General features: G+C 32.5%; 12 protein-coding genes across 12 annotated transcripts; 6 read left to right on the forward strand and 6 right to left on the reverse strand.

The window, feature by feature from the left end:
* Nucleotides 1-45: 45 nt before the first annotated feature.
* NEPG_01387 (uncharacterized protein) lies at nucleotides 46-1,439 on the reverse strand (the record flags this gene model as incomplete). The annotated part of the gene is made up of 1 exon (XM_013203761.1): nucleotides 46-1,439. The coding sequence occupies one exon, from the start codon at nucleotides 1,437-1,439 to the stop codon at nucleotides 114-116; it is 1,326 nt and encodes a 441-aa protein (XP_013059215.1). The 3' UTR covers nucleotides 46-113.
* Nucleotides 1,440-1,495: 56 nt separating this feature from the next.
* On the reverse strand, nucleotides 1,496-3,006 carry NEPG_01388 (uncharacterized protein; the record flags this gene model as incomplete). The annotated part of the gene is made up of 1 exon (XM_013203762.1): nucleotides 1,496-3,006. One exon carries the CDS (start codon nucleotides 3,004-3,006, stop codon nucleotides 1,591-1,593), a length of 1,416 nt encoding a protein of 471 aa, XP_013059216.1. The 3' UTR covers nucleotides 1,496-1,590.
* Nucleotides 3,007-3,518: 512 nt separating this feature from the next.
* NEPG_01389 (26s proteasome regulatory subunit 6) lies at nucleotides 3,519-4,732 on the forward strand (the record flags this gene model as incomplete). Its single annotated transcript, XM_013203763.1, has 1 exon — nucleotides 3,519-4,732. The coding sequence occupies one exon, from the start codon at nucleotides 3,519-3,521 to the stop codon at nucleotides 4,719-4,721; it is 1,203 nt and encodes a 400-aa protein (XP_013059217.1). The 3' UTR covers nucleotides 4,722-4,732.
* Nucleotides 4,733-4,813: 81 nt separating this feature from the next.
* On the forward strand, nucleotides 4,814-8,140 carry NEPG_01390 (uncharacterized protein; the record flags this gene model as incomplete). Its single annotated transcript, XM_013203764.1, has 1 exon — nucleotides 4,814-8,140. The coding sequence occupies one exon, from the start codon at nucleotides 4,814-4,816 to the stop codon at nucleotides 8,138-8,140; it is 3,327 nt and encodes a 1,108-aa protein (XP_013059218.1).
* An 841-nt stretch (nucleotides 8,141-8,981) lies between these two features.
* On the forward strand, nucleotides 8,982-10,029 carry NEPG_01391 (uncharacterized protein; the record flags this gene model as incomplete). The annotated part of the gene is made up of 1 exon (XM_013203765.1): nucleotides 8,982-10,029. Exon 1 carries the CDS (start codon nucleotides 9,001-9,003, stop codon nucleotides 10,027-10,029), a length of 1,029 nt encoding a protein of 342 aa, XP_013059219.1. The 5' UTR covers nucleotides 8,982-9,000.
* A 23-nt stretch (nucleotides 10,030-10,052) lies between these two features.
* On the forward strand, nucleotides 10,053-11,766 carry NEPG_01392 (uncharacterized protein; the record flags this gene model as incomplete). The annotated part of the gene is made up of 1 exon (XM_013203766.1): nucleotides 10,053-11,766. The coding sequence occupies one exon, from the start codon at nucleotides 10,053-10,055 to the stop codon at nucleotides 11,724-11,726; it is 1,674 nt and encodes a 557-aa protein (XP_013059220.1). The 3' UTR covers nucleotides 11,727-11,766.
* A 676-nt stretch (nucleotides 11,767-12,442) lies between these two features.
* Nucleotides 12,443-13,958, reverse strand: NEPG_01393 (uncharacterized protein; the record flags this gene model as incomplete). Its single annotated transcript, XM_013203767.1, has 1 exon — nucleotides 12,443-13,958. One exon carries the CDS (start codon nucleotides 13,956-13,958, stop codon nucleotides 12,738-12,740), a length of 1,221 nt encoding a protein of 406 aa, XP_013059221.1. The 3' UTR covers nucleotides 12,443-12,737.
* An 840-nt stretch (nucleotides 13,959-14,798) lies between these two features.
* NEPG_01394 (uncharacterized protein) lies at nucleotides 14,799-15,407 on the reverse strand (the record flags this gene model as incomplete). The annotated part of the gene is made up of 1 exon (XM_013203768.1): nucleotides 14,799-15,407. One exon carries the CDS (start codon nucleotides 15,405-15,407, stop codon nucleotides 14,799-14,801), a length of 609 nt encoding a protein of 202 aa, XP_013059222.1.
* Nucleotides 15,408-15,590: 183 nt separating this feature from the next.
* Nucleotides 15,591-18,509, reverse strand: NEPG_01395 (uncharacterized protein; the record flags this gene model as incomplete). Its single annotated transcript, XM_013203769.1, has 1 exon — nucleotides 15,591-18,509. The coding sequence occupies one exon, from the start codon at nucleotides 18,507-18,509 to the stop codon at nucleotides 15,591-15,593; it is 2,919 nt and encodes a 972-aa protein (XP_013059223.1).
* Nucleotides 18,510-18,762: 253 nt separating this feature from the next.
* Nucleotides 18,763-19,284, reverse strand: NEPG_01396 (uncharacterized protein; the record flags this gene model as incomplete). Its single annotated transcript, XM_013203770.1, has 1 exon — nucleotides 18,763-19,284. The coding sequence occupies one exon, from the start codon at nucleotides 19,282-19,284 to the stop codon at nucleotides 18,763-18,765; it is 522 nt and encodes a 173-aa protein (XP_013059224.1).
* Nucleotides 19,285-19,635: 351 nt separating this feature from the next.
* Nucleotides 19,636-20,070, forward strand: NEPG_01397 (uncharacterized protein; the record flags this gene model as incomplete). Its single annotated transcript, XM_013203771.1, has 1 exon — nucleotides 19,636-20,070. One exon carries the CDS (start codon nucleotides 19,636-19,638, stop codon nucleotides 20,068-20,070), a length of 435 nt encoding a protein of 144 aa, XP_013059225.1.
* NEPG_01398 (uncharacterized protein) lies at nucleotides 20,040-21,089 on the forward strand (the record flags this gene model as incomplete). The annotated part of the gene is made up of 1 exon (XM_013203772.1): nucleotides 20,040-21,089. The coding sequence occupies one exon, from the start codon at nucleotides 20,040-20,042 to the stop codon at nucleotides 21,087-21,089; it is 1,050 nt and encodes a 349-aa protein (XP_013059226.1).
* Nucleotides 21,090-21,815: the final 726 nt, after the last annotated feature.

Consider the following 21,815-nt stretch of genomic DNA (forward strand, 5'->3'; position numbering starts at 1 on the left):
ATTCTTAATGAATATTTATTTTTATACTTTTTATATGTGATTATTACTGGTTTTATTAGAAAATATTTTGAAAATAACGGATATTTCTAAATTAGGAAATAAAAGATACAAATTTATAAATATAATGCTTCACAGAGATTGTCAATATCAAACGGGAGTAAATCAACATTCTTCTGTCCGACTCCTATAAAAACAACTGGTTTATCAACTGTATGTGCTAGACTAACAATTGTTCCAATTTTCTCATCAACTGTATCGCACTTAGTCACTACAATCCCATCGATTGTTTTGTCTACACAGGCTCTTTCAATTGACTCATTAAACCCCTTTATCTGCTGGATAGAATCATTACCAACTAATGCCTCACCAACATAGAATATCTTATTGGGCTTATTAACCCTAATTAGCTTTGATAGGGATAGCATAGACTGTGCATTACCAGGCATTCTACCACACGTATCAATTAGTACAACATCAAATTTATTCTCCTTTGCATAGGATATGGCTTTACTTGCAATTGATGCTTCATCTTTTTTGTATCCCTTCTCATACAGTACAATGGAATGGCCCCTCGCCTGGAACCTTTCAACGTACTTTTTTAACTGTTCAATTGCACCACTTCTGAACCCATCGCATGCTGCCACGCATATTTTATACTTATTCTTAAGTATCCACAGACAAAGCTTTGAAAGGGTAGTTGACTTCCCCACTCCATTAACGCCAACCATGCAGAATACGTACGGTCCTTTTGAATTCTTTTTATGGACTTCTATTTCTTCAATTATCTTACCGGGTGACAAAGTAGGAACAATCTCTGAGATGACTTTTTTAAAGCAGTGTCTCATTTGATCGGTTTCGCCCATCCCCTTATTGCTCTTGTCATTCTTCATTGTTGTCATTATATCATTAGCTATCTTTCTACTGAGTAAATGAGGAATATTCCTTGATAAAAGATGGTCCTGTATTCCACTCTCATTCACCTCCTTTTTGCCTGTGAATAACCTAAAAATATTCCTAGGCTTCTTCCACTTATCCCATCCAGTAGTTTCCTCCTCTGGATCAGAATCATAAATTTCCTCTGCTGCATCTGCTTTTTCTGTTGTAGAGTCACCAGCCTCTTCACCTACAATTTCATTTTTAAATATCCCATAAAGAACCCGCGAATTTTCACTTTTTTCTATCCTCTCCTTCGCCTCATTCAGTGCATCTTCTATTTCCCTTTCAATTTCTGCTTCTTTATACACAATCAGATAAATATTAGAAGTACCAAATGAATAAGTTAGTCTATCATTCCTTATTTTAATGGTTTTAATTGTTGAGAATGGCTGTGCCTTCTGAAGAAAGCTTTCTAAATACCCAGGCATGTTCCCCCTCTCTCCCAATACTATTCCACCACGCGTTCCAACCAAACTGTATAAAACCCTCTCTCTACTCTCCATAATTATAATATTAAAAATACGCTGAAATTTTAATTTTATTTAATTTTATTATTTAGGGTTATTTCGGGTTATCCTAAATTTATTATTATTTATTCTATTACTGCCTTACAAATCACATTTTTGAAGAACCTATTGCATATTATTAATAAAATCATCTGTTAGAAGAAAATAAAACAGATTTTTTAAGTAATTTCCAAATATACTCTAAAAAGAATATTCCACAGCCTACACCCAGTCCAATGGGCATATTACCATAATACACACATGGGATTGCCACGCACACTGTAAATAGTAAGCTATGCAGACCCTCCTTCTTTATTGTGACAATAGAATCTTTTAGTATATCAAACCCAATAAACAGTAAAAGCATATCCAAGCACATCTGAGGTATAAATGCGAAAACAGACTGACCAACTAAATACATCAGGATAAAGCACACAACAAGAACAAATCCATCAATTTTTTTGGTTGTTGGTTTTCCTCTATTTAATGCGATAGTAGAGGAAGATACGACATAAGTAGGGAAAAATCCCAATACAGAACCTAGTACATTTGCTATTCCGTTTGCTACTAATTCTTTCTTTAATGATGGTGTTATTTTACACTTGGCACTGATTGCAGGTGTATTCACTGGGAATTGCAGAAGAACAACTATAACCATTATTCCCATTTGAGTGAGTATATTAATGGAGCATAACGATTTCCATGCAATTTTATTGTACTCCATCTGATAAAGCAGAGGAAGGTCAAATAGCATTGAAGTATTCTTTCCATTCTGTGGCAAGAATGTACTAATTCTTGCATTTTCAATTCCTCCCCACCAGAAGAATATTGGTATATACGACAGACTAATTATAACTAGTAAAATTATACAGTATGAAAATGGTGCTAGCGATGGGAATCTTCTGCTCATTGCATGTGATAAATACCAAAAGGCAAATGTGATTATGCCATACACAGCTATGGTTGAGTATAGCACAAGATCCCCGTAATTAGCTACAAATTTCAGCATATTGCTAGTACCAAGTTTACAACATAAACACCCAATAACGAATAAGAGTGCTACTTCTATTTTACTAGGGATCTTATTTAATACTTTCTGAAACCCCGTCAAGTACAGAACAATAAATGCAAATCCACTTAATAGAGTGGATATACTTATAAATGCTAAAATAGTCCAAAACAATTCTGCATCCTTTAACCCGTATGATTTGTGTAGGATACCACTTACTTCTGCAATAATTCCGAATGTCTCAGATATTGGAGTGGTTATAACCCCAACTTGGAATGAAGAAAAAAGGAAAAAAATAACTTGTGATATGAATATACCAAATACAAAAAAAACAGTGCTGTATTTTGAAATGTCCACTCCCGGTACTACACCCAATCCAACCAATCCGATAGTTAACGCATCCATAAAGTATAAAATCATTCCAAGAAAACAACAAGAAACTCTTTCTTTAAGCGTACCAGTACCCACCAAATCTGATTGATGTGACTGGCTCCCTTCTGTTAAAGAATTCGTCTCAACAGGAAATGTATCCATGTCAATTACTCTATTTTCCATAAAAAATTTATTTCTTAGCAGTAATATATATTTATTTATACTCCTTATTCCTTTATATGGAAGTATTAAATAGGAGAACGCGATATACTGAGCAAAAATTTCAAAAGAATCTAATTGGTCAATTAGAGTGTTTGTGAGTAGTGCACATTTTTCATTTTTTATAATATTTTGAGTTATATTTTGTTTATAGTAAATAACGTATTTTAGTATATTTACACAGTAATATAAAGTATATTTATAATAAAATGCGATATTTATATTTATTTGGGTTATTTCTATTGGTTTCGGGTAGTGTGATCCAGAATGTCAAACAAAATGATGATGTTTGAAGTTTCAAATGTGTGAGTGACAGCTTTTGTGATTGGAGGTCGTCTATATAAGGACAACGTGGATTCAATAAGGAACAAGTTTTCGTATGCTAAGCCTTCAAGGAAAAACCAGCTATTTCAATTTTCATTTTTATAATTTTACGGCTTAAGTAAATTCTTAAATTTAATATTTTCTTGTTTATTATGCAGACTAAAGTGGCTTCAGAGGAGGGCATGCCCAAAGTGGCATCAGAAGATGGTATGCTTGAGCATAAAATATGCTTGGAAATGGAGAGAGAGCTAGAATTAGTAAACTTAAAGGAGCAATACATTTTGGAAGAGATAAAGTCATTAAAGAAGGAACTTATAAAGTCACAGCAGGCGATTGAACGGGTGAAGAGTGTTCCTTTGATAATGGGACACTTTTTAGAGGCAATAGATTCTGATACTGCTATAATTGGGAGCACTGCTGGGTCTAACTCAATAGTAAAGGTACTATCTACGGTGAATAAAGAACTATTAAAACCAAACACGAGTGTAGCTCTGCACAGACACTCTAGTGCATTAGTAGATGTACTGCCTCCTGAGGCAGATAATATATTCTCTGTGTTGGGAGAAGAGGGCAGGCCCAATGTTAAGTATTCTGACATAGGAGGGCTAGACAGTCAGAAACAAGAAATACGTGAGGCAATTGAGTTACCACTGACAGACTTGGCACTGTACCAGCAAATAGGAATAGAGCCACCAAGAGGAGTTCTTTTATACGGACCACCTGGTACTGGAAAGACTATGTTGGTTAAGGCCGTAGCACACCACACAAAAGCAACATTTATTCGAGTGAACGGGTCAGAGTTTGTGCAGAAGTATTTGGGTGAGGGACCAAGAATGGTAAGGGATATTTTCCGACTGGCGATAGAGAAAGCCCCTTCAATTATTTTTATAGACGAGGTAGACTCTATTGCCACTACTCGATTTGACTCTGCAACAAGTGCGGACAGAGAAGTACAGAGAGTGCTAATTGAGCTGTTAAACCAAATGGACGGATTTGACCAGACAACAAATGTAAAGGTAATTATGGCCACAAACAGAGCAGATACTATTGACCCAGCACTGCTCCGACCAGGGAGGCTAGATAGAAAGATTGAGTTCCCCGTACCAGACAGGAGACAGAAAAGAATGATCTTTACCACAATAACCAACAAAATGAGTCTTTCCAGCGAAGTAAACTTAGAGGGGCTTGTAGTACGGTCAGACAAATTGTCGGCAGCTGAGATAAATTCAATCTGCCAGGAGGCAGGTATGCTTGCTGTAAGGAATGGCAGGTATATGGTAATCCAGAGCGACTTTGAAGCAGCATATGCAAGAATAGTAGAGAAGAAGAATTCAGAGCACGGATTCTATTACTGATGAAAATAAACCAATAATTTCAAATTTTTAAAAATCAAAATATTATAAAATCAGATTTAACAAGTATAAGTAGAGCGAGGAATAGCCAGAGTATGAACAGATACTTCAAGTACAAAATGGGAATATCGTTAGTATTACTTTGTGCATATACAAATGCAGCAGGAATAGGAGCACCGCCGGCGGGAGGAGCAGGCCCCGGTGGTGGAGCAGGCCCAGCACCTCCTGGTGCACCGTCTGCAGGAGAGGCAGGTCCTGGTGGAGCAGGACCCAAACCTCCTAAATCTGGCTCTGACCCATTGGGCGGTGCAGGTCCCAAACCTCCTAAATCTGGCTCTGACCCATTAGGTGGTGCAGGTCCCAAACCTCCCAAGTCTGGTTCGGATAAATTAGGTGGCGCAGGTCCTAAACCTCCTAAATCTGGCTCTGACCCATTGGACGGTGCAGGTCCCAAACCTCCTAAATCTGGTTCGGATAAATTAGGTGGCGCAGGCCCTAAACCCCCAAAGTCTGGTTCAAGCAAAGGCCCCGATGGTTTAAAAAATCCTTCTGGTGACAAATCATTATCTGCAGCCAATTCAATGAAAGGAAATGGTGCAGGAATAAATAAATCTTCTACTAAAGATAATGGTGCGGGTATTAATGGTGCTACACCAGATTCTAATAAAAATTCATCTAAAAAGTCTCCAGATGGGCATCCGTCTAAGTCAAAGAATGGCTTACCAAGCAACCTAGCAGATGGAAAGCATAAAGGCAACTCATTAGATTCAAGCAAAGACCCCATGAAAGGGAATTTAAAGGAACACCACAAAGGCAGCAATAAAAACCAGATGAACAATAAAACCAACTCTGCACAAGACAAGCATGCTCAAAATTTAAGCAAAAGCGCAAATAGCAAGCAAAATTCATCTAAAAACAGCAAGAATACACATAATTCAATGAATCAGAACAGCAAGCAAGCAAGCAGTGAATTAAACAAAAACAGTCAGAACAATCAAAATGCAATGAACAAAGATGACCAAACCAACCAAAGCAGCACAGACAGCAACAACAAAGAAATAAACAAGGAGAATCACAAAAATAACGAACATAACGAACTCAAGAAAAGGAAAAACATTGAAAAGAACAATATAATCAACAATCAGAAGAAAAACAGCAAAAAGAAGAATAAAATCATAAACAACTACTACAAAGATGAGGATGAGGACAGAAACATAAATTCAAACAACACAAAATCAAACAGTTTAAAAACAAACAATAACAAGCATAACAAAGAAGATATAAAAGAGAATTATAAGGAGAACAACATAAGGAACAATCTAGAAGAGAATGATGAAACAGACACAACAACTATAAATAATTATAGATATAACAAAAGAAAAAGAGGAAATAATTCAAATAATAGAAGCCGTAATTCAGAGCAGAATAGATCAAGAAATCGCAGAAGCACTGATTCAGTTAATCAACAAATGAATAACTCAGAAGATCATTCACACAGTCAAATGAATAATTCTAAGAATATGTCACAGAATCAAATGAATAAGCAGAATAAGTCACATGACCACAGTGATCCACACAATCATTCAAACACCCGCAGCGACCCATACAATCATTCAAACACCCGCAGTGATCCACACAATCATTCAAACATCCGTAGCGACCCACACAATCATTCACACGGTCAAATGAATAAGCAGAATAAGTCACACAATCACGATGACCCACATGACCATTCTTCAAATGACCATTCACACAGTCGAAGTGATCCACACAATCATTCACACGGCCAAATGAACAGTTCTAAGAATAAGTCACACAATCACGATGACCCACACGACCATTCACACGGCCAAATGAACAGTTCTAAGAATAATTCTAGGAATAAGTCACATGACCATTCGCATGACCATAATGACTATTCACACGGCCAAATGAATAGTTCTAAGAATAATTCTAGGAATAAGTCACATGACCATTCGCATGACCACAATGACCATTCACACAACCAAATGAATAGTTCTAAGAATAATTCTAGGAATAAGTCACATGACCACAATGACTCTCACGACCATTCTTCACATGACCACTCACAGAATCAAATGAACAGTTCTAAGAATAATTCTAGGAATAAGTCTCATAGCCACAGTGACCCACATGATCACTCACACAGTCGCAGTGATTCACATGATCACTCACATGATCACAATGACTCAGACAGTAGTAATAGGTCACAGCGGCAAATGAATAATTCTAGAAACAGTTCTAAGAATATGTCACATGACCACGAAGGGCATAGCCATGAAGACCATGACCATAGTGACCCACAGAGTAGTAATGCATCAAGTAAAAGGTCTAAAAGAAGCACGAATTCTAACAACAGGGATTCTCACTCACACAATCAAAATGACTCCCACGACCACTCACATGACCATGAAGACCATGACCATTCACACAGTCAAATGAACAGATCTAAGAATAAGTCACACAATCAAAATGACTCTCACGATCACTCACATGACCATTCACATAGCCATGAAGACCATGACCACAATGACAAGAGTAAGCATTCACACAGTCAAATGAATAAGTCTAACAAGAATTCTCATTCTCACGATCAAAATGACTCACACGATCATGAAGACCACGACCACTCACACAACCATGAAGACCATGATCACAAAGACCATGACCATTCACATTCTGATTCAAATAGATCTAATTCCAGTAGGAATTCTGATGTATCTAACAGCAGAAGGGGCGGTTGCTGCTGTAACAAGTCTAATTCTGGTTCTAATTCTGATTCATCTTCATCCAGCCAGGATAACTCTAGCAGCAGTCAACAGAATGAAGACAAAAGAAGTGGCTGCTGCTGTAACAAGTCTAATTCTGGTTCTAAATCTGATTCATCTTCATCCAGCCAGGATAACAGCAGAAACAATCGTCACTGCCATCACTGCCACCACAATGAGGATAAACAAGCACAGAAACAGGAAGAATCATCTGAATTATGCAATAACTGTAAAAACAAGCAAAATCCAGAAAAGAAAACATGCAAGAAATGTGAAGAATCCAATAAAAATGAGAATAAGCCCACTTCTACTTCTTCAGGTGAAAAATCTGTAGAGAAATCCAACATAACCAACAAAAAGTCATCACACAACAAAAAGCAACAGAACAATTCAAGCACAGTAGACAGGAAGACTCGACAAAAGAGATCTTCTTCATCTAAAGACTCTAAGAATGTTCAAAACCAGAAGTCACAAAACCAGAAGTCACAGAAATCCAACCAAAAGTCACACGGCCACAAGCAAAGCCACGGCCAGAAATCACAGAAAGCAAATCAAAAGTCCCAGAAGGGAAACAAGCAAAAATCAAAAAAATCCAATAAATCCAATGATGCATCTACTAAGAAGAGCAAATAGTGAATAAATGGTGTGTATAAGAATTGTTTTAACACAATGTATAATTATTATTTATAAAAAATATTATGTTTATTTAATACACAATGTGTATTTAATTATGTACTATATTATAAACAAGTACGTCTTCTAATAAATTTAAATAAAACCACAAAAAGAAAAAAAGAAAAAAAAGAAAAAAACCACCAGTATTTAATAATAACGTGCTCGCGGGGAGGCACTGTCGCTGCCTATATAACATCGTCCAAGATAAATAGAGATAGTATTAAGGAATGCTCTTTATTATGATTATTAGAATATCGGGATGTGCACGGACACGGAGTCCTTGTGGCACTATTGGCACAAAGACTTTTAGTAAATGTGTCCCGTGGTGTTTTCATATTGATTTGTTTGGGCGCTTGCTCCTTATATAGTCTAAAGTTAATCTGTGATTCTTAGATCCAGGCTTTTATCGAGCCAGGATCACCGTGCTAATAGACGCATTGAATGATCAGTCTTATGCATGTGCGCTTGATTAGTGGTGTCACCGCAATTATGTTATTTTTGTAATAGAATGCCCTATAACCCGAATTTAAAATAATTTATTCTTTACATATTCTACTGCTAGTGAATATATACACTATAAGAATTATTTTAATTCCTATTTACAATACTTGTTATAGTATAGCTAGAATAATTTTGATCAGTATTTAAATAGGAGATGGTATGAAGGACAATAAGTAACCAATCAAAGAATACTTTGTGTTATATATGCAATCAGGCACGCCCATAAGTGTTTATTATGCATTAACCAATTAATAGTAAAGATAGCACGGAGTTATTAAAAACAAAAAATATATATATTTTAAAAATTTATTTCTAGGATGAACAATAGTATGATTATAAAGCTACTAGTGATGATGTACACGATATGTGCAAGAGTTGAGTTGAGTGATATAAAGATAATAGAAAACACCAAAATTATTAGTAAAGAAGGTAACTTGGTAATAAATCCAGATGGATCACTTGGTCCACTCAGAGCAGACATTATGCGCAAGTGCGAATATATACATAACAAACGATTATATGCATATGAAATAAACACGATGCATAAATTGATAAAAACATATGAAAATGGCGAAACAGTTTACGAATACGAAAGAAAGCCAGTCAAAGACAAAGCGTATGATGATATATATGACCCAAAAAAATTTAAAGCAAAGAATGATTATTTTCTTAGATTTCATACACATCTAATCAATATGTTTCCATGCGCGGATGGTGCACTTTCCATCATAGCAGGAAGACTGGATGCACCCACTTCTTTTCTGAAAAAAGAGGAAGTGGAGCCACAGAGTATGAACATCCTGGCAGTCCTTTTCCTCCTGTCTGAGCAGGTGGATATTCCTATTACTATAAAAGAAGAAAAAGGAAAAGAAAAACTTATTCTGACAAGTGTTAACGGAAAAACTGCATATATTGACCAGAGCCTAGTACTTTATGTAAACAAGAAAAATTCAGAAGAAAAAATTAAAACTTACCACACAGAAACAGTTAAACTTATTAACTTTATGAAACGCTATGCAGGAGATGCAATAACTTACATAAAAAAAGAAGGCTACACTGAGCCAGCTACATATGAGCAGTTCATGGAAGGAAAGTTCTTAAGTACCGTGCAGTTCCTTATTCAGTCGTACATATACGAGTTTATTGATACAAAAGAAAATTACATTAAATTTGTAAATGCTGTATATACTATCTTGAATGACCAGATAGTAAATGACAATAAATCTATTTCAAAAATAAAAAAAAGTCATACAAAAGAGTACTTAACAAGTGCTTTATACAAGAAAGTGTACGGCCAAATAAAATCGACCACACTAAGATTATTTGCGATCTTAAGGATACAATAGACAAGTATAGAATATTTCCATTCATGGATTCATCACAGCTTCCATCTTATGATCGGGTTAAAGCATATGATCGGAAAAAGGACGAGTTCATAAACGATGAAACCCTAAAATATTCTAACTGTGTAGAAGCAGCTCTGCTAGGACTTGTGTGCTGTTTAGTATATGATCCAAATAAAAAGAAGTACAATACAGACCATCTGCCCGACAATGAAGAAACTAAGCCACTGAAAGACTTCTTTAAAAAGTATTCTGAGCCAAGAGAAACCACTGACTATGAAATGCACGAAGATTGGTGTAGAGTGATAGCAGACTTGAAGAATGACAAGATTCTTTACTTAGAGGAGAAGACGAATGAGCTGGACAGCAGTTTGTTGAATATTCTTTATGTTGTATCGGACATAACTGGAAGCAAAGAAGAAGTAGTTAAAGAAATTAAGTGCTTAGAAAAGCTTCTTTCTAATAAGAATATTAATGATAAGCTTGATATAGAAGAAAGCTTGACTACAATGTTCAAGGAGCTATCAAATAACAAGAATCTTGATGTAGAGTGTGACAAATTTACAGTGGGTACACGAGAAGATAATAATCTGGACTTATTTGGTGAGTTTAAGCTAATATATACTTTTAATGAGAAAAAAAACGGAATATTAGTAGAGATAACTTCTGGCCATTGCGCATTAAGTTTATTGGAAGACCTATTGTCTAGTGAAGAGGACAATATTATTAAAGAAAAGTTGACTGAAATACAGAATATTTATAGTAATATAGAGAGTTACACTGCATGCACAATTAGACAGTACATAAACATAGAACTTGCTAAGATGGAGAAAAGGTCTGCATTAGGCCGAATTCAAGAAAGTATTAGAAATAACCATGATAATATAAATGATATTTTCCTTCACGGGATGATTCGATCAGTTGAACAAAAAGCAAGCATTGTTAAATACTTCTTGATTATGAATGTAAAGAATACTCTACCAAAAAACAATTCACTAGTTAGGTTTACCAATAATCTTATAGGAAGTACTCCACTTGATGATTTTGAAACAAGAGAAGATATGTTGTGTTATTGTGGGCTTAATAAAGACAGTAAGAGCTACTATAAAGGAATTGAAAGCTACTTGAAAAATCTCACTAAACTTTCTGTATTTAATTTTAATACAATAATTAATGACATTTTAGATAAGTCAAACTATTCCCTCGGTGTTAAATTAGAGTGCTTTAAAAAGTTGATGATGGTTGTAGCAGATGATGATGAGAAGTATGCTATTGTTACAGAATCTTTCTCAATTAAAAATATAATATTGTTTTCTATGGAGACTGATGAGCCAGCTAAAACGGTTTTAGAGTTCATAAAGATAATATATGAAACAGTTATGCAGCCAGATGGATCAAATGGGTTTGTTGCTTACTTAAAATTTATTTATCATATAGCAACTTCAAATGAGTTCAATTTAGATGATAAGAAAGAGGTTATAAAGACTGTAATGGACAAAATAGATGTTAATTATAATTTAAATCTAAATAACAAATGGGATTCTTGTATTCTTAACCATTTCCATATATTGGAATATTTACAATTCTGTGAGGATATATTATGTGATAAAAAAAACCCAAATAGTGTTAAGAACTGCAACAGTCTTATAGAAACAATAAAAAAAACTATTGAAGTGTGCAAACGAGGAAGTTCCCGGTGAGTCTTGAATCCTTCCACACGTAGAAATGCATAAGTGAATATTAAACTGTTTGTATATAAGGTATAAGAATATACTGCTTTTCTTTATATACGCAGATTTATTGGCAGCGCATAGAAATACAAAAATAAAAATTCAATATTAACTACAGTATATTATTATAACACAGCAGTATTCTCTAAATTCTAACGGGTTGAAAGTATCATATATTCTAAATTTAATTTGATATGTCTTTAATAATCAGTTTGTGTTCTATGATTTATACTGTTTATGTTGATTTCTTCTGTTGTTCTGTATGGTATTTTAGTGTATTTAAGTATAAATTGTTTGTTCTTTATGTTCTGTAAATAAATATTTTACTTTAAAATAAAGTGTATAGTACTGCTAATAACATGAATGGATTTATTTACAAGCAGTTTATATTTAAAAATAAAATAGAAAAAGAAAAGAAAAGAGAAGAAAAGAAGAGAAGAGAAAAGAAGAAAAAGGGATAATGGAGTATATAAATGTAGAATATCACAAGTAAAGGCAAGGAAACACACATAACAAGACAAAGAATAAGAAAAGAAGGTGTGATATGACAAAGCACTTATTTGCAGTCAGAATATAATTATATTTAAAGATTTGATGTTCTATACTAATAATAACGTGCTCACGGGGAGGCACTGTCGCTGCCTATATAACATCGTCCAAGATAAATAGAGATAGTATTAAGGAATGCTCTTTATTATGATTATTAGAATATCGGGATGTGCACGGACACGGAGTCCTTGTGGCACTATTGGCACAAAGACTTTTAGTAAATGTGTCCCGTGGTGTTTTCCTATTGATTTGTTTGGGCGCTTGCTCCTTATATAGTCTAAAGTTAATCTGTGATTCTTAGATCCAGGCTTTTATCGAGCCAGGATCATCGCGCTAATAGGCGCATTGAATGATCAGTCTTATGCATGTGCGCTTGATTGGTGGTGTCACCACATATATCTATGACTAAGTTTTATTTTTTCTATTTTTATTCTAGTTATTCATAATTTCTTTTATTCCACTAGGATATAACAAGAATATACTAAGAATAATTATAGAAATAATTATAAGTATTACTGCAATAATCTTTAAATATGATGGACCTTTACTCCTAAAAGTAAATGGACCAATAGTTGCAATATCTGATTCTATTGATTCAAAATGCTTTTTAAGTAGGTTATTTTTAATATCTTCCATATTAATATATTGATGATTTTTTATAGTATTAAATATACTTAATTTTTCATTTCCAATATCAATATCTTCTATTCTTTTTTTAAATATTTGATTTAAGTAGCTTTTAAATATATTTTTATGCTTCTGTTTATATGATTCTATATTTAATATATTCTGATTTGAACGTATAAACATATTAAATATATTAACATATAAACGACAAATATAAAAATAGATATCATTTTTATCCATTTTTATAACTAGATTAGAATAAAGTAAAAACAAGCGTATAAAACCAAGATTATACATTGATTTACAAATTGAACCATCTAAAAAATAAATAAGATTTCTAATATCATAGCTTTCTGTTTTTGTAAGTAACTGTAATGAATAAATATCATCTTTAGTTATTTCTAAATTACTTATATTTGATTGTTTTTCTCCATTCTTATCTGTTATAATTAGATTATCACCATGTTTTACCAGTATATCTAATGCTCTTTTAAATCTAGAGCACTCTTTTGACTCTGTTAACTCACATAGTTTAGCTATAGCATATGTTGAAGTTACTTCATCATTTAATTTTAATATTTCTTCTTTCTCACACAGTGTGTTAATAGCAGAATCCAATAATTCCTTTCTAAAAATATATCCTTCTGCCATAAGCAGATAACTATTCCCTATTATTCTATAAAATGCTTCTTTTTTTTCATCACTATCTAATTCATCTGCTAATTCTTTAATTATATCTACAAATAAGTCTATATGTCTTAATGCTTCATGCAATTTTGATATAATATCCTCTTCATTATAGTATATATATATAATCCTACCGAATAATTGTTTATAAAGTATATTATACGCCAAATTAGCCAGAGGTTCAGCTACTTCAGTAAATATCCTTTTTTCTTTATTAATTCCTGCTATTATAATAAATAACTTATCTGTATCTGCATAGTTCATCTTTCCATTTTTATTTTTGAATTCTTTCTGTAATTCTGCTCTTATTTTTATTTCATCAATAATATAATTCGCCATAAAAATAAAATGTTTATCATATTTATACTTTTTGTTGCCAAGGGGATATTAATAATTAGTTTAATAAAATTTTATCTTGGTTTAATTTGTTGGCAACGCTTTTTATTATCATAGGGCTATTAATAATTAGTGCCGTATCCCGTAGGTGGTAACTGTGACTTATATACATAATTACTCCACTGCGGTCCTGGAATGGAAATTACTTGTTAATAGTATTACTTAATTGGTTATTTATTGGTTTCATTCTTGGTATGTGTTCTTATTCAGCTTGTAACTCTTACCTGGTATAAATTCAATTTATCCTGAAATAGGATACGATAAAAACAATTGTTGTATGCTAAGACTAATATTAGTATCGTAATAGCACGGCATGAGTTATCGTTTAAATAAACAGGACAGTATAAATTAAATTGATTATACAGTCTATAAATACGTATACGAATTAAATAAAAGTTTAAGTTTAAGAATGTCTTTCATAAGAAAACAACTAGTAATCATAACCCGAATATTATTTATGTGCTACATATATTGAAAGTAAATTTTAGATTATTATTTATCCTATAAGCTATTCATTTTCTTTTCTTATCTGTGGATTATTTTCGGTTATAATTAAATTTGAGTATTTTAACTGATAATCAGTTTTTATTTGAGTAAATAATTATTAGTGATACTGGATTTTCATGCTTATTATTAAATATTAATTCCTGTGGCAGTCATTATTATTTACTGTGGACATGCTTCTAGGAGTAATACTTCTGAGAATGAATATGGTGGTTTATACACATGGAAATCAACACTAGATATTACATTAAATAATTTATTAAAGCAGAAGTTAAATTTCTACTCATTCCCCAAGCACCTTTTCTTATCCTTCTGTATTGTGTGCAGTCTTTTTAAGTGTTCTTTATCAGGTTCTCTGTGTGCGGTTGTTGTAGATTTATTATACAACTGCGTATTCCTCTCCATCCTCATGGCAAATAAAATATCTTCCTTTGTGAGTTCTTCTAAATTCTTATTCCTAGCAGCAGAGCATGCAGTAGATATTAAATTATCAATGAATACATCTGTACCACTCAATAAAATCCTTTTTGATATACTATCTATTCCCGTTGTAACCCCCATTTCTTGAAGAATTTCTTCAATCTCTAACCGTACATCTAATGGATCATGAAATTGTTGTTCTACTTGTGAGTACTCTCTCCCTTTCTCTAATTTCCCTGCTAAGTTATACACAGATGAAAGATTCCCTGGTCCACCATCGGATTCTTCTGGTTTCCCCAAGTGCATATTATTCAATTCTCTTAACTGTGAGGTTATCCTGCTTTTTTCTTCCAATAGTCTTGTAACCACCCCGGGTGGTTTTGATGCTGACCCCTGTAAATATCTGTTTATTTCCCCCAGCATGCTCTGTAACTGCTGTATTTTTCTTTGAAGATTCTGGTCTTTCATTACTGTAAAAATTTACTTAATTATAAAGACATTTATTCCTGTTGTATAGTAAACTAAAATTATAATTTTATTATAATAAAATATAACCCGATATAACCCGAAATTTGACATAAGTATTTTATAGGTATAAGTATAAGTAAAATAACGGTTGAATATGGATTATTTGAATTTATAATAGTATTCTTATAAGAATTTGTATGGATCTTCACCTGAAAGTGTACTAATAATTTTCATAAGCTGTTCTGCCTTATGCCTAGTATGGGCATCCTTTGATTCCAGAAGAATTGCGAAGTATGGGGCACTTTGTCCTAGTAATCTACTGATGAAATCTGGGTTCTTATTGTATATCTTATACAGCGTATTAAATAGTCTGTTCTTCCTGGGGCCATCTGCTTTCACTAAATCAACCAGAATTGTATGGTTAATGCCTTCTGCTTCAGATGGGTTATTTATTGACTGTGAGTAGAACAGTGCAGAAATAAGTCCAGGGATTGATTTCCTTGTTGAAATTGCTTGCATGGAGAGTTCCATAACCTTTTGAATTGAAATAAGTGTGGACTTCTCATGCATAAAGAACCTTTTCATTATGCTAATTATTTCTGGTGACTTATCCGTGTTTAGTGCATTAATCAGCATATCTTCTAACCGAGAGTATATTAATGAGAGTGAGCCAGTGCATGCCCCCTTTCTGTCTAACCTACACATTCTGTGTAAAGTGTGTATGAATTTAGGCGTGAATCCTTCTGTTTTTCTTAGTAAATCAGTCCATACGGCTTGTTTATTCTCTATTACAGAGAACAGTTCAACTAGTATTCTTAGTGCACTGCCTTTATCAGTCCTGTTTATGCAGAAAGTTGTTAATTCTTTAACTTCTTCTGGTTCAAGTTCTGACACTTTATTATTTACGTACTTCTCAAGTATTTGTACGTCCATATCATCACTTACTGCATTTATAATGTACCTTAAGTTGATTTGTGTAAGTCTCTTTGCATACTCCTTTCTTCTTGTTTGTTTGATTAAGCCCATTAATGAGTGCGTGTACGGGTGCATGACATTCTTCTCTCTTCCCACTAAGTTACACATAATCTTCAGAACAAGTGCAAAGTGGGCATCTTTCTGTTTAAGCACTGCCTTAACAATATACTGTAATCTTGACTGTACGTAATATCTGAGAAGGCTTGATTTCTTATCCTTTAGAATACTCAGCACGAGTAGAAGACTCTTCCCATTAAGCTGTCTAGAAATAAGTGCTCTAAATAGGAGTACTTTACTCCTAGAGGATGGATTATGCATAAGAACATTCTGCAGGACAGAATTATCAAGTACTTTATCCTGGACAAGTGCAAGTAATAAATCCGTTGGTGGCAGATTCTTCTTAAGGTACCTGCTGACCAGTCCTCTAACAACTTGTGATGACCCATTCACTTTCAGTTTGTTTGAAAGAAGTCCAGGTATCCCCCTCATGGGAAGAATACTTCTCTCCCAGTTGCACAGAACTGATCCTACATTACACACCTTCCTGGCATGGATGAGTGTATCCAATAATAAAGATACAACTCTTCTGTGCTCTACTTCAGTATCACTCTTACAACCAGATGGATTATTTATGCTTACACTTTCTTCAACTGCAGATACTCTTGCCAGGACTGTATCCAGGATCAGCTGTACAGAATACTTATCCCCAGGTACAACTGATTCTAATAATATGGACAGGGGCACAGATGTACTAAGTACACTAAAAAGAAGAGTATTCTCTATTCTGTACATTTCAACTGCTGCTCTGATTATATCTATCTTTATATTCTGTTCTAATCCACTGAATATATTCAGTAGACCAGGCACTAATACGTCGACGTACTCAGTTTTAATAACCAGAAGAATTTCCTGTGGTGTGAGTTCATTAAAGTACTTCTCAAACACTGCTGACACTAAATCTACATTATCCCCACGCAGGCACTTTAACATTTTACTCTCTACAGTGCCTGACTCTTTCTTTAGTACTGCATTGCATATAACTCTACTAAACCCACGTACATCTAATGAAATAGCTGTCCTGTACAGGAGTAGTGACACAGTCGTATCCACATCAAATACGTCCAGGACTTGAATTATTCCAAATAAGTCTGTGCACTGTACAGTATCTCTCCTATCAGAAAGTATCTCCAGTAGTGCTTTAATTGGTCTTTTCCTATCTGATTCTGGGATACTTTCTATTATACTCTTTACTCCGAATAGAGTATTAATATGTGCATGTAAGTCACCGTATACATACACTATAAAAAGAACCTCTTCTGGTGTATTATTACTTCTCTCTAATTTACACTTAGCAATATCAAGTAATCCTTCTCTCTCCTCATCACTTAATTCAATGCCTAATGGTGTATACCCGTTATATTTTGATACAGTATCAATATACTCTGAAAAATGACTAATCAGCACATCTCTATCCACAGATCTAATAAATGCTTTATGATGCACTTCTGATAAGAATAGTTCAATACTCTTCCAGTCACTCATTTTAACTAATTCATTCTCAATGGTTTCTGTGGATAGGACAGGCAACAGTCCATCTATAACTAATTTTAATTCATTATACGATGTAACCTTCTTAAATATCCATTTCTCAATCTGTCTGTTAGGCAATATTTGATGGAATTCACTGACCATTTTCTTTGTGATTTTCTTAATATCTTTCCCTTCTTTTTCTCTTTCAATCTCCGATAATATTTTAATTATAGGATACTTCTTAGATAACTTAGTATACTCTGAGTCATCACTTATAACAAGTGATATATAAGGCTTTTCCAACAGTAATTCTACTATTTCATCATATTTCAGCGACTTAAATATTATTTCTTTAAGAATACTTATCCAGTCAGAGATCTCCTCTTTCTCAGATATTATTTGTACTGCGAATTCCATTGGATATTCCTTAATTAACTTATCTTTATCTCCTGTCCTCTTAAAGTGTGCATATAATGTAGAGAACCTATAAGAAATATCCTGTACGTCCGTATGTATACTATTACAGTCTAATTTATACGTATTCTTATTAAACCCATCTATTTCTTGTTCTATTTCATCAATTAGTTCATTATTCATACGTATCTGTATAAGGATCCTTTCTATACACTGTATAATACCCTCTCCTTCTATTTCATTATTTATACATTTCTTGATCCTGTTCCTACACTCAAATAATGAATTGACCCATTCACAAATTATCTCTTCTGGGATGGCCCCTTCTTTAAACAGAATATTCCCCACACCCTCTAAATATTTCACATACTCATGCGATTCCTTATCTATTACTAATTTATGCAGTACTTTTAGTATACACACATTATTATAATTACTATTTAAGTAATTCCTTACTTATACGTACTTGTACACCTTTACACTGTATAATAGATATAATAGGATTAGATATAAATGGATTTCTAGATATAAATATGTCTAATATCTCCTGTACTTCTTCTATTTGTATTGTAGCACTTACTAAATATTCTAATTCGTACTTATCTATTCTGTATATACGTATAAGCCACTCCAGTATAACCATTATATAATTATATTTTGTATACGGTGTAATAACAGTTAGGATTATTTTAAGTCGTTTTGAAATATTCTCATTCTCTTTCTGTGTGAGTCTTTCCCTTCTGAATTCTGCACTGTTCTCATTTGTGAGTACTTCCAAATACTTCTGTATTTGTTCGTATGGCTTACTGTGGTATATTCTGAATAATTCAACTGACTCTTCTACTCTAGAATAGAATAAAATATCTGGTTCATCTCTTAATTCATTAATAAGTATTACTCTACTACGATCTTTTATATTCTTCTCTCTTACTCTGTTTAATTGTTCTGCAATACTCATTGTAAAAATTTTATAACAGCTGTATAAAAATACTTTTATATATTGCACAGTACATAATAAGTTATAATTAATATACGTAGTGTAACAAGTAATAGTATATTAGATGTGTATTACTTATTACACATTATATAATAAGTTATTACTACTATTTATTACTTATTACACAATACAGTATTATATATTACACAGTACACAATAAGTTATATATAGTACATATAGTATAATAAATAATAGTATATTAGATGTATATTATATATTACACATTATGTATTACTTATTACACTATGTTCTTTATATTATATTAGTTATTATGTACTGTCTAATATATTTTATTCTATTACTTATTACACTATGTTCTTTATATTATATTACTTATTACACTATGTCCTTTATATTCTATTACTTATTACTTATTATACTATCTTCTTTATATTATATTGCTTATTATATTACTTATTACTTATTACACTATGTCTAATATATTATATTCATTTATTACTACTTATTCTATTACTTATTACACTATGTCTATTATATTCATTTATTACTTATTCTATTACTTATTATACTATGTTCTTTATATTCATTTATTACTTATTCTATTACTTATTATACTATGTTCTTTATATTCTATTACTTATTATTCTATTACTTATTGTTTATTATGTATTATATTTTATTTATTATATATTACTTATTGTTTATTATGTATTATATTTTATTTATTATATATTGTCTATTATATTTTATTTTTTATGGATTATACATTCAAGAAGCCAACACTAGAATCCTACAATATCCTATTTAAAGTACAGCATAAGATAGAAGACCCTTCTGTACTACAGGAGTATCTACAGACTAATTCAATGACTGGGTTACACAGAGAGTACATAAATTCAGGCATACTCCCACATAAAGACATCCCCATACCACCAGAAGTAGACTATAATTCATCCTCTGAGGAAGACCTCTTAAACCTCTGCATAAAGTACTCATCTGAAGTAGAGTACGAATTGTTCAACCAAGCCAGTAGGAGACTAATGGAGTATAACAAATCCTTATCAGTACGCTTTGATATTTATACGGCCCAGATAAGGATGCTAATACTACTGCAGTGGCCATCAGAACTAGCCAGGAAATTCACAGAAATTGAGTCCCTGCTGGAGTTAGGCGTAGACTGGGCCAGGAAGAACAAATTTAAGGTTTATTTCGGGTTATACTTAATTTTACAGCGTAAATTTAAGGAATCTTCAAATTTCTTAATTGATGCCCTTTCCACATTCGAGTCTGAAGAAATAATGGGCTTCTCAGACTTAGTAAAATTTTCATTATTTTCAGGTTTGATTTCCATTCCCAGGGAGAATATAAAAAATTTGTCAGAGTCAGATATAAATAATCACATAATTACGATACCAGGTGCACTAAATTTATTATTATCACTGTATAATTGTACGTATACGGATATATTCAAGCACATATACGTATTCAGTAAGGAATTACAGCATAATCCGTACTTATACGATAAATTAGACTATTTTATATACAGGGTTAAGTTACGTGTGTATAAGCAGATATTCAACAGTTATAATAGTATAACTGTATATCAGATAAGCAAGATATTAAATATATCAGAAGGGTATATAATAAGGGACATAGAAGTAATGATAATAAAGAAGGACTTATTATGCAAGGTAAATCACAGTACTATGATGGTGTACAAAGTAATAAGGGAGGCACATGACAGTATAATATATAAGGCAGAGGATATATTACATACTGTACAGAAAGAGATATCGAATGAGTAAGATATAGTGTGTATAGTACAGGAAGTAAGATATAGTGTGTATAGTACAGGAAGTAATATGCATAGTATATATAAAGTATGAATAAAACTTATTACATTATAACTTATTAATAGCACATATTACATTATAACTTATTACGCATAGCATAATATATTATAAGATGCATAATATAGATAACTTATTACTTATTGTGTAATATATTATAAGATGGATAATATAGATAACTTATTACATATAGCATAACATATTATAGATAATTTATTACGCATAGCATAACATATTATAACTTATTACATATAGCATAATATACATAACTTATTACTTATTGTGTAATATATTATAACCCGAATATTATACACAACTTATTATACATTACACAATAAATAATACTTATACATTACTTATTACACATTATACACAACTTATTACACATTACACAATAAATAATACTACTTATTACACATATAACACTTATTAATACTTATTACTCATTTATTACACATAATATAAGATACATTATAACTTATTACTCATTTATTACTTGTTATTACTTATAACACATTGTATACTATGTTTTATAACTAACCAATCATTTATAAATATTACTTACTAACCAATTACTCATAAATATTCTATACCCCTATATTTTATTATAACTTATCATATATTGTGTACTATATTCTGTATTTTATTGTATTTTATTATAATTTATAACACATTGTGTAC

The sequence above is a fragment of the Nematocida parisii genome, assembly GCF_000250985.1.
Source record: "Nematocida parisii ERTm1 unplaced genomic scaffold supercont1.3, whole genome shotgun sequence".
Lineage (NCBI taxonomy): Eukaryota > Fungi > Microsporidia > Nematocida > Nematocida parisii.